General features: G+C 51.0%; 1 protein-coding gene across 2 annotated transcripts; it reads left to right on the top strand.

The window, feature by feature from the left end:
- The first annotated feature begins 350 nt into the window (after nucleotides 1-350).
- On the top strand, nucleotides 351-8,087 carry NAGA (alpha-N-acetylgalactosaminidase). Of its 2 annotated transcripts, none has more exons than XM_047066451.1 (10): nucleotides 351-450; nucleotides 895-979; nucleotides 1,726-1,861; nucleotides 2,264-2,435; nucleotides 2,929-3,106; nucleotides 3,454-3,548; nucleotides 4,315-4,476; nucleotides 5,785-5,982; nucleotides 7,058-7,201; nucleotides 7,452-8,087. In XM_047066451.1, exons 2-10 carry the CDS (start codon nucleotides 964-966, stop codon nucleotides 7,584-7,586), a joined length of 1,236 nt encoding a protein of 411 aa, XP_046922407.1. In that variant the 5' UTR covers nucleotides 351-450; nucleotides 895-963; the 3' UTR covers nucleotides 7,587-8,087. The 2 variants fall into 2 exon arrangements, with proteins under 2 accessions (XP_046922407.1, XP_046922408.1); XM_047066452.1 differs by lacking the exon at nucleotides 351-450 and adding an exon at nucleotides 614-700.
- The last annotated feature ends 5,283 nt before the right edge of the window (nucleotides 8,088-13,370 follow it).

Here is a 13,370-nt window from a genome sequence, read left to right as displayed (position 1 = left end):
CAGTGCCCTACACCATGCATCATGGCATTTTCTCACTTCCTTTTTAAAAAGCAGATATTCACTCCATAGTATTTATTAAGCGTTTACATTGTGTCGGGCACTGTGCTCGCCTTCAGGAACCCCGCAGAGGTGAAAGGACTAGCCTCTCGGGGAGCCACGGTAGTCAGGTCACCCACCCAGTCCATAGACTTGCTCCGCGGGTGGTGCCTGCCTGAGGTGGGCGGGGAGAAGGAACTTGAGGGGGCCGGGCTTTGAGAACTTCGGGGGAGGGCTTATGGGCCCACAGGGGGCGGGACACGACATTGCTAGGGGGATTCTGATAGGTTCCGCCGGGAAGGCTTGCCGCCGTCAGGCTCCGCCCCCTGTGGAACGCTGTAGGCAAATCAGGTTACAGCAGCAGTCGGTGTTCCAGAGGCCGAAGCCTGTGGCGGTTCTGGATGCGTCCGCAGGGTGAGTTCCGCGAGCGGGGCACTCTGAGGGACGGTCTCCGCGCTAGGGCTGCTGGGCTGCTGTCCTTGGGGACGGGGTGGGGACGGGGTGGGGGCGGGGGCAACCCAGAGCCGGTGGGAGTCCGAAGCCTGGTCCCAGGCCGATGCCTCCGTTCTTCCTGGGCGTCCCAGAGGCGGTCGCTGCCTTTTTCTGGCCCCGGCTCGGCGGAGGGCCGCCCGTGGGGCCGGGGGTTCCCGGCACTACAGAGGGGGTGGGGTCTAACGTCTAAGACATCTTGTTTAGTATTTCTGAAGGAAGAACCCAGGCTCGGGGAAGTGATAGCTGGGGGCCGGAGGTGGTGAACAGTGAGGGCGGCTTGTGGGATCCACGCTCAAGGTTGAGAGCGGTAGAGCTAGCGAGGCAGTAGTGGACCCCGGTGCTTACCTAACGTTTCTTACCTTCCAGAATCCAACGTATAAAGCTGGTGAAAGGAGAGCAGATCCGGTCGGGTCCTGAGACGCTGAGTCCAGAGCGATGTTGCTGAAAACAGGTACCTACGCGGGTGGGGGTGGTTTGGGGAGGGCAGGAGACCCGATGGGGATAGGGGCTCCCTGGAGGAAGTTCCAGCCCTCTGGTGTCTGGGCCTCTTTCTTTGATGTGGGTATGTGGGAGACATGTTCCTCTCTCTTACTCTTGGAGCTGGGCCAGCAAGAAGGAGATGCTCCCCACCTAGGAATCAGTTCCCTTCCAAAGAGGCCACTTCCTTTCTCTCCCCTTCTCCCTCAAAGTACAGAGGACCTGCTTTATGTGTTATCAACACCGCAGTAGTTGTTCCGTAGATGGCTAGATGCAGATCCAAACCTGACTAATCTCTTAAGCCCTTCTGAGGCCTTTTGGGGGTCTGTGGTAGAGAGCAAAGGGCCTTGGGTGAGACTCAGGAGACCTGGAGTCTGGCCAAGTTCTGTGTACACTGAGTTGGGGGAGCTAGTCAGGGTGCAGAAAGGATACAACCTCAAGTGTTAGTTTTTTACCGATTCCGGCACTGCTGTGGCAATAGCAGGTGGGGACTCAGGCCTCAAACACATTGCCCTGCCCCAGGCACCGTGAGCCCACTCACTGTAACTGCTGGAGCCGGCAGTTACAATAGGAGCTAATTCTTCTCAAGCCCAGGAGTCTGGTTGTTCCCCTAATGTGAAGTCCAGCGGCCTCTGCAGAGCCCAACAGCATATGGGTGGGGTGGGGCGAGGGCTGGGGCTAGGGGAGCCACTGACAGTCATCCTTCTGACTCCCCTGCAGTGCTCTTGCTGGCCCTGGTGGCCCGGGTGCTGGTGCTAGAGAATGGGCTCCTGCGGAAGCCACCCATGGGCTGGCTGGCCTGGGAACGTTTCCGCTGCAACACTGACTGTGACGAGGACCCGAAGAACTGCATCAGGTGAGTGAGGTCCACACCACCTAACAAGCCTTGCCCAAGACCCCGGGGAGTAGGGGCAGGGAGTGGAGGGCAGGAAAAGAGCGCCCGTGCCAGAGAGGATGCAACCATAGGTGACCTTTGGGACATTGACAGCCTTGTGACCTGCTTGGGGCTTCTGTGGGAGCTGTCAAGCCTGTGGGGCAGGGGCATTGTGGCGGGCCCAGCCCCTGAGATCACTGAAAGATCATTGCTACAGCCAGGCTGGCTCAGTCTTGCAGCCTGGGGCCAAACGGCTCCTTTCTTTCCACCCTGCTTATGGTTCTCATAGCCTGGATTTACACTCAGATCCTCTGAAAAGTCTGAAAAGCTCTGAGGAAAGGGGTGGGGGGTGACTGAGCTGCCCCATCCCCTGCCTCTTACCAGCGAGCGGCTCTTCATGGAGATGGCCGACCACTTGGCACAAGACGGATGGCGGGACCTGGGCTACACATACCTTAACATGGATGACTGCTGGATTGGTGGGCGTGACGCCAAAGGCCGCCTGATACCAGATCCCAAGCGCTTCCCCAATGGCATTGCCTTCCTGGCTGACTATGTGAGCCCCACCCCAGCCCTGCCCTTTAGCCTGGGGTCCAGACCAGGGTCTTCATGCACCCCCCCCCCCCCCCCCTGCTCAGGGCTTATTTCCACAATTCCTCTTGAGAAATCAGTCTGGTGGGGAAAACAGATAAATGGACAGCTAGTTTCGGCCCACCTCGGTGGGTAAGAGCCAGGAGGGGCATCTTTTCCAGCCTGGGATTTCAGAAAGATTCACCGGAGGAGGCAATTCTTGAGCTGCTATAGAGAGACGACATTCGAGGCAGAGGGGATGACAGAAGCAAGGCCTGGAGGCCAGCAGCTGCCCATGGGAGGTGTGTGTTGGAGTGAGGAGAAGGACCATAGTTGGCAGGAGACAGACCAGCAAACACACTCTTTCCTTTCGATAGTGGGGAGCCGATAATTTTCTAATGAGGACTGGTCAGATGTGCCTGTGAGGTGGCTCCCTGCGGGTCCTGCCTAAGCCCACTTGTGTCCTCAACCCTCCACAGGCTCACTCCCTGGGCCTGAAGCTGGGCATCTACGAGGACATGGGCAACTTCACCTGTATGGGTTACCCAGGCATCACGCTAGACAAGGTGACTCAGGATGCTCAAACCTTTGCCGAGTGGAAGGTGGACATGCTGAAGTTGGATGGCTGCTTTTCGACCCCCGAGGAACGGGCCATGGGTGGGTCCTGGAGCTGGCCGGGGGCCATCAGGTAGACAGGGAGGGGTGGCCATGGAAAGCTCACCGGGGCCTACCTGGCCGAGCTGGTCTGTCTGTATGGCCCCCAGGGGGTAGTATTTTCCAATTCCCTGCATCCAGAGGCTGGGAGGATTATTGCCTCCCAGGCTTCCTAAAGATGGGTTGGCACCATCCCCACCCAGGAAGTGTTTGTAGCTCTGGGTACAGGGGGGAGGCACCTCCTCTTTTGAGCCTCAGTTCCCTCACATTTGGTGGGAGGTTTGGGCTGAGGCCCCAGATTTCATCCTGTGCCTCCTCAGGCCTAAAATGTAGGGGTGGGGTTTTTCCAGGATACCCCAAGATGGCAGCTGCCCTGAATGCCACAGGCCGCCCCATTGCCTTCTCCTGCAGCTGGCCGGCCTATGAAGGGGGCCTTCCCCCAAAGGTAAGCCATTCCGTGAGCCCACCTGGCAATGCTCCCCACACCCAAGCCTCCTCCCCTCCTGTGCAGTCAGGGTTGCTCTCATCATAGTTGCCGGTGTGCTGATTTGTCAGTCTAGGAGAGGGTTCTGAGTGCCCCAGAGGGGGCCTCAGCCAACCCCGGGTCTAGAGAAGAGGAGGCACTTCTCAGGTGGGCCGAAGGGGTGGGCGTCCAGGGCATGGAACTACATGTCATGTGCTGACACACATCATGCAGCCAGTGGTCAGAATCCTGGTTGTACTGAGTGGGCTAGGACATCTAGAAGGCTAGTGAGGCCATGCAAGTGGGGCTGAGCCTCTGAAAGGCATTGTGGGCATATCACCAGGGGCCCTTCAGCACCTAGGACACTAGAAAGGGTGGGACCAGACTTGTAGACCTGAGGGAGAATGCTGGCAGACGGCGGGGCTCACTGAGAGAATACAGGGGTGGGTGTGCAGTAGCGAGGGTTGTGGGTATACCAGCCTGGGCCCGTTCCCCGGGCTTGGCCCCAACGGGCATGAGAGGGCAGGGCAGACTTCCGGCACCAGCACAGGTGGAGATGAGGCCTGGGAAGCCCCAGGGCAGGACCCCGCTTTCTGAGACCTTCCTCATCGTGATCTAGCTCAGGGCCTGTTCTCTTCCCCCTTCTGCACCCTGTGTGTCTCCTGCTGAGGCTCCTCCGCCCCCGTGCAGGCCTCCAGGCAGCAAGGCGTGACTCTGCTGCTGGACTCTGCCTTCCCCCGACATCCAGGTGAACTACAGTCTGCTGGCAGAAATCTGCAACGTCTGGCGCAACTATGATGACATCCAGGACTCCTGGAGTAGCGTGCTGTCCATCCTGGACTGGTTTGTGGACCACCAGGACATACTGCAGCCAGTGGCAGGCCCTGGACACTGGAACGACCCAGACATGGTACCAGCATGGAGGGGGATGGCCCAAGGCCTGCGGGCTGTGACAGACCTGCTCCCCCACTGCCCTGTGCTGTCTTCCTGGATGCTCACTGCCAGGTTCTAGATCAGTGTCTCTGAAATGTGTCCTTGAACTAGCTGCATCAGACTCACCCTGGGAGCTGGTTTATATGTCTGTTCCCAGGGCCCCACCTCCACTTTTTGGATCAGGATGTTCGAACGGGGCCTGGGAATACCCATTGTTAACAGTCTTCCCTGGCGGTTCTGATGTTTCTTGAAACCTGAGAACTTGGTCTGTAGTGACTCTTGTGGGACACTATTCCTCGGGACAGTGAAGATAATGAAGAGTCCACATACTCCAGTCATTCCTTCCCTAGACTGTCCTTGCCAGGCCTGCTTCTGACCACCTTTCAATGCCCTGTGCCCTCTTCCCCTCCCACAGAGCCTCTGCAGGCAGAGTCGGCCCCTCACACCTACCTCACTCATAGCCCTGACTTCAGTGTTTTTGCACTTTATCTTATGACTTGCTAGCTATCTCTTCGTTTAGTCAACAAGCATTTACTACCAGTGATTATAATCATTACAGACACCAGGCCAGATAGACACCTGGAGAAACACCAATTAGCCTGCTTTCGAGTTCTGGTTCCCGCTCGGCCACTTATCCTTGGGAAAATGACTTAACTTTTTCTGTGCTTCGGTTTTGTCAGTTGGAAGATGAGAAAAGTAGCTACCTTATATAGGGTTGTTCTGGGTATTAAAATGGATGACCCTTTAACACGCTTGGCACAGTTTGGCACATGCAGTGCTGTGTTACATGGGTATCACTAAGTATGTAACCATGTTGCTTAGCGGTAATTGTGTCCAGTCTTGGATTGGTTGCCCTGGGGTCAGGAAGTGTCCCCCTCAGTCTTGCCACCTGTGTTTAGGGCAGGTGGGTGACTTGTGGCAGGAGCAGAGACTCTGTCCAGGTCTGGTGCCTACCGCTGCCACCCTGGCTGTATTTTTTGACTTTAGTGTGTCGGTGTATAAATGCTTTTGGCAACAGGACCCCACTGGCTCCTCTGGACAACCGATGCCATGGCATATCACCACCCCATAATCTTGGTGAAATAAAAAAGCTGAGGCTCAGAGGGAGAGTGACTTACTTGACGCACCCCAAGGCCACGCTCCTAGGGAATAGTGTTCGCTGGACCAGGCCCCACAGTGTCCTCCCGCTCCATCTTCTCTTGCCTGGGCTACATGTCTAGAGTTGGTCCCCGTGCCCACTTTCCTAAAGAGGGCAGAGCTGACCGATCCTCTCCTCTGCCCCCAGCTGCTCATAGGGAACTTTGGCCTCAGCTTTGAGCAAGCCCGGGCCCAGATGGCCCTATGGACAGTGTTGGCAGCCCCCCTCTTCATGTCCACGGACCTGCGTACCATTTCTGCCCAGAATATGGACATTCTGCAGAATCCACTCATGATCAAAATCAACCAGGATCCCTTGGGCATCCAAGGACGCAGGATTCTCAAGGTACTGGAGTTTGGGGGGAGGGAAGGGAAGGCTGAGGGACTAGGCCCCCCCCTGAGAACAAGGTTGCCAGCCTGGAGGTTATGGAAGGCTGGGCCTCAAATCTGCTCAGCTCACCTTCCTGGTTGTATTCGGTCAAGGATTCTACCGGGAGCTGCTCCAACCGTCCCCCCATTTGCCTGGGTGAGAACAAGGCCAGAGCAGGACAGCTCATGGGATCTGGGAAAGGGAGACATTACCACACAAGTGCACACGGAAACAGTGGGGCCCCTAGGTTTGGAAGTACGAGACTTCTGCACATGTCTGTGATGTCTGGCAAATAGCTAGGGCTTCCTTCCAGAGCTTAGGAGTTGTTTGAGCCAAGGGATGCAACTGCTACTAGCACTAGACTAGCATTTACGATTTATTGAGCACCTACTGTGTGCTGGGCATTCTGGGTCCCTTTTCTGAGAAGGTAAATACTTCCCTGCTTAACTGAGACTTGAAGAGTCTAAATAACCCAAGGCCACACAGTTGGTGAAGGGTGCAACAGAACTTGACTCCAACAGTATAGCCTCCCAGCTTGTGCTCTTTGCACAGATCCTCACCTCTCTAGTTAAAAGAAATCCACACAACTATAGAAGGCACATATAGAACTGGTGATCCCCAGAGGAGGGAACTAATCCTGCTGGAGGAGCTGATGGTGGAACCAGGCCCACGGACCTTCTGAAGGACGGGGCATCACCCTCCCGGCCGCTCCGGGCAGAGTTCATCAGTCTTATGGACAGTGTCCTCCGCTCCAGTGCCAGCAGCTGCCCACGTCTATCCCTCCCGTTAGCCTATGAACTGTCTGAGACAGGACCTTATGCACTTGTATCTGTGTTCTAGCGTGGGGCCTGGCACAGATTAAGTGTCGGGGAGCATCTGCTGAGTCAGGGAAGAATAAGTTGGGGGTGCTGGAGGGCTGGGGTATCCTCCAAACTTCTGCATGACATGGAGCCATGGGTTAGGGGGGCCCAAAGCTCGAAGGAGGGCCAGGGAGGGGATTTCAGGGCCTGCCTGAGCAGGGAGCCCAGCCGGTAGCCACCTCTGTGTCCAGGAGAAATCCCACATTGAAGTGTACGTGAGGCCCCTGGCCGACGAGGCTAGCGCCTTAGTCTTCTTCAGCCGCCGGACGGATATGCCTTATCGCTACCACTCCTCCCTCGCCCGGCTCAACTTTAACAGCTCCAGCACCTATGAGGTGAGTATCCTACTACCTGTGGGGCTTCGGGCTTCCCCGTGTGGGTGTCGCTGGGGGTGGTCCTCTGGCAGGAGCGCAAGGGGCAGCTGCAGGCATCGAGGGCTGTGGCTGGTACCCTTCCGGGCTCCCACTTCTGTAGGGCACGCTGGAGACCCACCCCAGGCAGGCCAGAGTCCAGGCTTTCACACCCTCTGAGGGGGTCTCTGCAGCCATTCTTCAGTAGTACCAGCGATACCTCTTTCCACTACAGGCCCAGAACGTCTACACGGGTGATGTCATCAGTGGCCTCCACCCTAAAACCAACTTCACGGTGGTCATCAACCCTTCAGGGGTAGTGATGTGGTACCTGTATCCCATCAGGAAGCTGGGGAAGTCCAAGCAATGAGGACCTGAAACATGTGACAGGCTGTGGCGGCATCACTGAGACCAGACCATGGAGCCTCCACATGCCGAGGGCTAGTAAGTGGGGTTCTCTGACACCCAGGCCCACTCGGTGACCTGGCCCCATGAGACCCAAAGTGCAATCTGAGGGCCAGGCTCCACACCCTGCCCAAGTGTGAACCTTCTTGGAAACTTGTCTTGGGGCGATTTCCTATGGCCTTCCTGGTTTCTACCTTGTCTGCATGGCCCCACAGATGTGACTGAACAACTGAGCCAGCGTCCTGAGCCCCCACAAGCAGGGCCACTGATACCCTCCGATCTTCTTTCTGTTGACTCTGAAATCAGGACTTGGAATTTCTCTTATGATTAGGACTGGAGATCTGACCTCTTGTCAGGAACTCCCACAAGTTGTGTGATCGGTTTGCCTGCCTGGATAAGGCCTTGCAGGCTAACACCAGCCAGGTTACCTTGGTTCCCTCTGGTTACCAATAAAGCTGTTCTTTAATTGGGTAGTTGCAATATGGACGTGGGGTCATGGGCACCTTCAGTTAGGGACTCTGGGCAGCAGTGCACAGGGTGCTGGTTTGAAATCTCACCTCACGTGGAAGATGTGTGGCATCTTCTGGCTCCTTATTTTCCAAAGTGACCTGCAGATTCTACTTCCTAGACATGCCAGATTTGCCTCTCGCCAGGGAGCCATCCTGCTCTGCCCAACTCAAGTGGTGGTGACAACACAGCCAGGCACAGGCCTTTTGTCTCGCGCACCCCTTCCCCACCCCCTTCAGGCTCACTCCTCAGCCCTCCTGCTGCACACAGACCCTGATCTGCTAAGGATTTTGCATTGTCTTCTGCACCTTTCAGCTCATGTCCCCTTTTCTGCCAGGGCTTCATTCAGTGGCACCGTGGGGTTGGGTGCCAGTGAGGGCCAGCTAGCCTCTCTCCCACCGGGCTGCTGCAGTTGGTCCTTTGCCTGGCAGCACCCCCAGCCCCTCCATTCATTTCTCTTCTCCTAACCTGGCTTCAGAGGAGGCTCAGACCCACCCCCACCCCCCACCAGTGTCCGAAGACAAGTCTAGGGGCTCTTTGCGTCTTTTTTTTTTTTTTTAAGTTTTATTTATTTATTTTGAGAGAGAGCACGAGCAGGCAGGGGAGAGTCAGAGAGAGAGGGAGAGAGAATCCCAAGCAGGCTCCGTGCTGTCAGCACAGAAGCCAATGTGGGACTCAAACTCAGAAAACACAAGATCATGACATGAACCGAAACCAAGTCAGACGCTTAACCGACTAAGCCACCCAGGCGCCCCTCTCTGTATCTTAAAATATATTTCCTGCTCCTCCTCTTCAGGAAAGTAAAAGAATGGCAGGTTCTTGACTGCCTGCCTTTGTTGCTATTTTCCAAGCCCTGTTCCTTTAGCTAAGGCCACAGGGTACCTGTGGTCCCTGATGGTTCTTGTCCCCATTTGGAAAGCTGGCAGCAGAGCAGGCTAGGTGGGTTTTCCTTGGGCTTGAATGTGGGAGCACACAGCGCCCCGGGTCTGCACTGTCTTGCCCTGTGGAACTCTTCTGGGTAGATCTCCCATACTCCCTCCCTCAGGGTTTGAGATCCTTGTGATGAGAACAAAGGCAAGAATAATGTAGTTTAAATGAAATCTCCTTACAGCCTGCAGCCCACTGACAGATACCTGAGACATGCAGTATGTGACATTCCTCAAGGAGTCCATGGCTGCCTTAATGCCTCAATGTTTATATTTCATTAAAAACTAAAAATAATCTTATCTTGACAATAGTCAAATCTTCAGTGTCCTATAAGACCCTGCTTTCAGCATACAGAAATTCCTTAGAAACCTCCCCTGCCTCTACAAACTTAAAGTATATAATCAGTCACCCCTCACACTTGCAGGTGCAGCCCTTTCTGCCCACGGGTTCTGTCCCTGTGCTCTAATAAAATCACCTTTTTGCACCAAAATGTCTCAAGAATTCTTTCTTAGCCGTTCGTTCTTGAACCCTACTTCAAATTTCATCACTGGTATTTAAATTTTTTTTTTTTCAACGTTTATTTATTTTTGGGACAGAGAGAGACAGAGCATGAACGGGGGAGGGGCAGAGAGAGAGGGAGTCACAGAATCGGAAACAGGCTCCAGGCTCCGAGCCATCAGCCCAGAGCCCGACGCGGGGCTCGAACTCACAGACCGCGAGATCGTGACCTGGCTGAAGTCGGACGCTTAACCGACTGCGCCACCCAGGCGCCCCACATCACTGGTATTTAGAATATGGTGTAAAGAACTTACAAGTACATATTTTACAACGTCATTTAAGATTACTGGGGTTACACTGATGGAGTCTGGAGTCATCAGAGAGCATTCTCTTTCCCCAGTTGATGTCTTAAGGCTGTGGGTTACTTAGAAGGTCAGAAACCTACCACATCCCAGGCCTCTGTCCTTGGAGGCCTGTCACCCCATGCATAGCTCCAGCTTTGGGTCTTGATCATAGTGCTGTTTTAGCCAAATGGAATGGTCTCAGGTGGGTACACTTCTTTGGCCAGTCCCAGGAAAGAAGTCTTTCCCACTACCCTGGGATGTGGCAGGGGATGGTGGTTGAGACCATGGACTTGGGAGTCAGGATTAGGGAGCAGCCTTCCAGACTGAGACACGGTTGCATGTCTTCACTTGTGATATAACTTGCACTTTTATCCTGGGGGTGCCTGATTGATTCTATCCTTTTAGCCTTCACGCTGTCAACATCACACCCTGCCTATCTTCCAGGCATTGTTTTATTCTCTTCTACCCACAGCCAGTTAGGGACTCAATTTTTTCCCAGTTCAAGGCAGTCTTGTTTGGATCCAAGGGCACACCTCTTCTTTTAAGAATTATTTTATTATAAAAATTTTCAAACACAAAAATAAAATGGTGCAGTGAACCTCCATGTACCCATTATTCAGTTCTAACAACCATCAATATGTGCCATTATTTCATATCTCTCTTCCCACACATACTTTTTTCTTGTGAGCTAGAGTATATAAGTATAGAGTATATTAAGGTCACCTTAATATATGTGACCTTAATACAATTTTCCTGTCCAAAAAGTTAAGTTTTTAATCTAACAACCATTCTGTGTTCAGTTTTTGCCAACTGTCTCAAAAATATCTTTCTATAGTTTATTTGAATCAAAATCCAAGCAAGAAGTCAACAAAAAATGGTCCAGTAATAACCACCAAATGTTTGTTCCCTCCATAAAAGCAATGAAAACCTTGCCACGTGTTATCAGAATCAACTTTCATAGAACATTGGAAATTAACCAAAAGTCTGCAGCAGCCCAGAGAGTATTCAGTTAAGAAAGTTGAATCTTGGTAAGAACAGAGCAAGCTTTTTAATGTCTTTTTTTTTTTTTTAATGTCTTAATTTACCCTAGTATCAGATTTTAAATCAGCTAGTTTAAATATGTTTGAAGAGCTAAAGGAAACCATGTATAAAAAACTAAAGGAGGGGCACCTGGTGGCTCAGTTGGTTGTGTGCCCAGCTCTTTGTTTCAGCTCAGGTCATGATCCCAGGGTTGTGGGATCAAGACCCATGTCAGGCTCAGTGCTGAGCGTGGAGCCTGCTTGAGATTCTCCCTCCCTTCCTCACCCTCTCTCCTCTCCTCATGCTCTCTAAAAAAATAAAATAAAACAAAACAAAAAAACTAAAGGAAATAATAAGAATGATGTCTCAGTAAATAGAGAATATCAGTAAAGATATTGAAGTTACAGAAAGGAACCTACAAGTTGAAAAGTCTAGTAACTGAAATAAAAAAAAAAAATTAACTAGAGGGGCTCAACAGCAGACATGCCCAGGCAGAAAAAAAATCAGCAAACTCCAAGATAGGGCCATTGAAATTAGCCTGTCTGAGGAACAGAAGAAAAGAAAAATGAACAGATGCTCAGAGACCTACGAGACACCGTGCAGCATACCAACATACACAGAAGAAGAGAGAAAGGGCAGAAAGAATATTTGAAAAATACTGGCTAAAAGTTCCCCATATTTGATGACAAAAATTAAGCTACACGTTAAAGAAATTCAATGAATTTACCCTCCAAATAAGGTAAACTCAAAGGGATGCATACCTAGACACAGCATAACCAAACTCTCAAAAGACAAAGGCAGAATTTTGAAAGAAGCAAGACAGAAGCAAGTCATCACATACTAGGGAAAATACTTGACATGAATGAAAATGAACATAAAATGTACCCAAAACACTACAATACAACATACCAAAACTTATGGGGTGAAAGCAGTGATCAGAGGGAAATTTATAGCTATAATTTGCCTATATGGAAGAGAGAAAAGACAACCCCCACAGTGGGAGAAAATATCTGCAATTACATATCTGATGAGGGACTTCTTTGTAAAGTATATGAAGAACTCTCACAACTCAATAATAAAAAAACAACCCAATTTAAAAATGGGCAAAGGATCTGAACATTTTTCCAAGGAAGATCTGCAAATGGCCAGAGCTCAACATCACTAACCATTAGGGAAATGCAAATAATAAACCACTTCACACCTAGAAAGGTGGATAGAATAAAAAAAGTCATAGTTATAAGGATGTGGGGAAATTAGAACCCTCATATATGCTACTGGTAGAAATGTAAAACTGGTACAGCTACTGTGGAAAATAATCTGGCAATCCCTCAAATGATCAAATGCAGTTACTATATCACCACATCTAGGTATATATCCAAAAGAAATGAAAGCATATGTCACACAAAACCTTGCACACAGATGTTTACAGCAACATTATTCATAGCAGCCAAAAGGTGGAAAGAACCCAAATGTCCACCAACTGGTGAATGAATAAACAAAATATGGTTAACCATACAATGTATTATTATTCAGCCACAAATGGAGTAAAGTACTAACACATGCTACAACATGGATGAACCTTGAAAATTATGCAAAGGGAAAGAAGCTGGTCACAAAAGGCCACATACTATATGATTCCATTCCTTTGAGGGTCCAGGAAAGGGAAATCTGTAAGACAGAGAGATTAGTGGTTGTTTATGGCTGGGTGGGGAGAATGGAGGGATAAGGGATAACAACTAAAAAGTACAAGGTTTCTTTTGGAAGTGATTAAAATGTTCTCTCTCTCTCTTCTTTCTTAGATTCAGAAAGAGAGAGCACAAACTGGGAAAAAGGGCAGAGGGAAGAGAAAAAATCTGAAGCAGGATCTGCGCTCATCATGGAGCTAGACAAGGGCTGATCCCATGACCCTGGGATCATGAGCTGAGCTGAAATCAAGAGTCAGATGTTCAACCGACTGAGCCACCTAGGCACCCCTGAAAATGTTCTTGAATTGACTAGAGCCATCGATGGTTGCACATATCTGTGAATACACTAAAACCCATTGAGTTGTATACATTAAATGAATTATAGTATATGAATTATATCTCAATGAGGCTGTTAAAAAAACTCACACCAGGGGTGCCTGGCTGGCTCAGTCAGTAGAGAATGTGACTCTTGATCTCAGGGTTGCAAGTTTTAACCCCACGTTGGCTGTAGAGATTACTTTAAACTCTTTAAAACAATGACAACAACAACAACAAAAAAACTCACACCCACGTCTATTGCAGTATTATGCACAGTAGCAAAGACATGTAACCCAAAAATCCATTAATGGATGAATGTATAAAGAAAATTAGGTATATACATACATATTATTTTCAGCCTTAAAAAGAAGGAAGTTCTGTCACATGCTACAACATGGATGAACCTTGAGGATACGTTAAGTGAAATAAGCCAGACACAAAAAGACAGAT

Source organism: Lynx rufus, unplaced genomic scaffold, assembly GCF_022079265.1.
Source record: "Lynx rufus isolate CCGP_SWC_20201006 ecotype Redwood Valley unplaced genomic scaffold, mLynRuf1.p SCAF_7, whole genome shotgun sequence".
Classification (NCBI taxonomy): Eukaryota; Metazoa; Chordata; class Mammalia; order Carnivora; family Felidae; genus Lynx; species Lynx rufus.
Note: the sequence above shows the minus strand (reverse complement) of the source record. Positions and strands in the feature narration are given on the sequence as shown.

What these genes read in the sequence shown, in the direction of transcription:
- NAGA (XM_047066451.1), top strand. An exon ending in CCCCGAGGAACGGGCCATGG is followed by an intron (nt 3,107 to 3,453) that starts GTGGGTCCTGGA and finishes GGGTTTTTCCAG; the next exon opens with GATACCCCAAGATGGCAGCT. An exon ending in ACTGGAACGACCCAGACATG is followed by an intron (nt 4,477 to 5,784) that starts GTACCAGCATGG and finishes CTCTGCCCCCAG; the next exon opens with CTGCTCATAGGGAACTTTGG.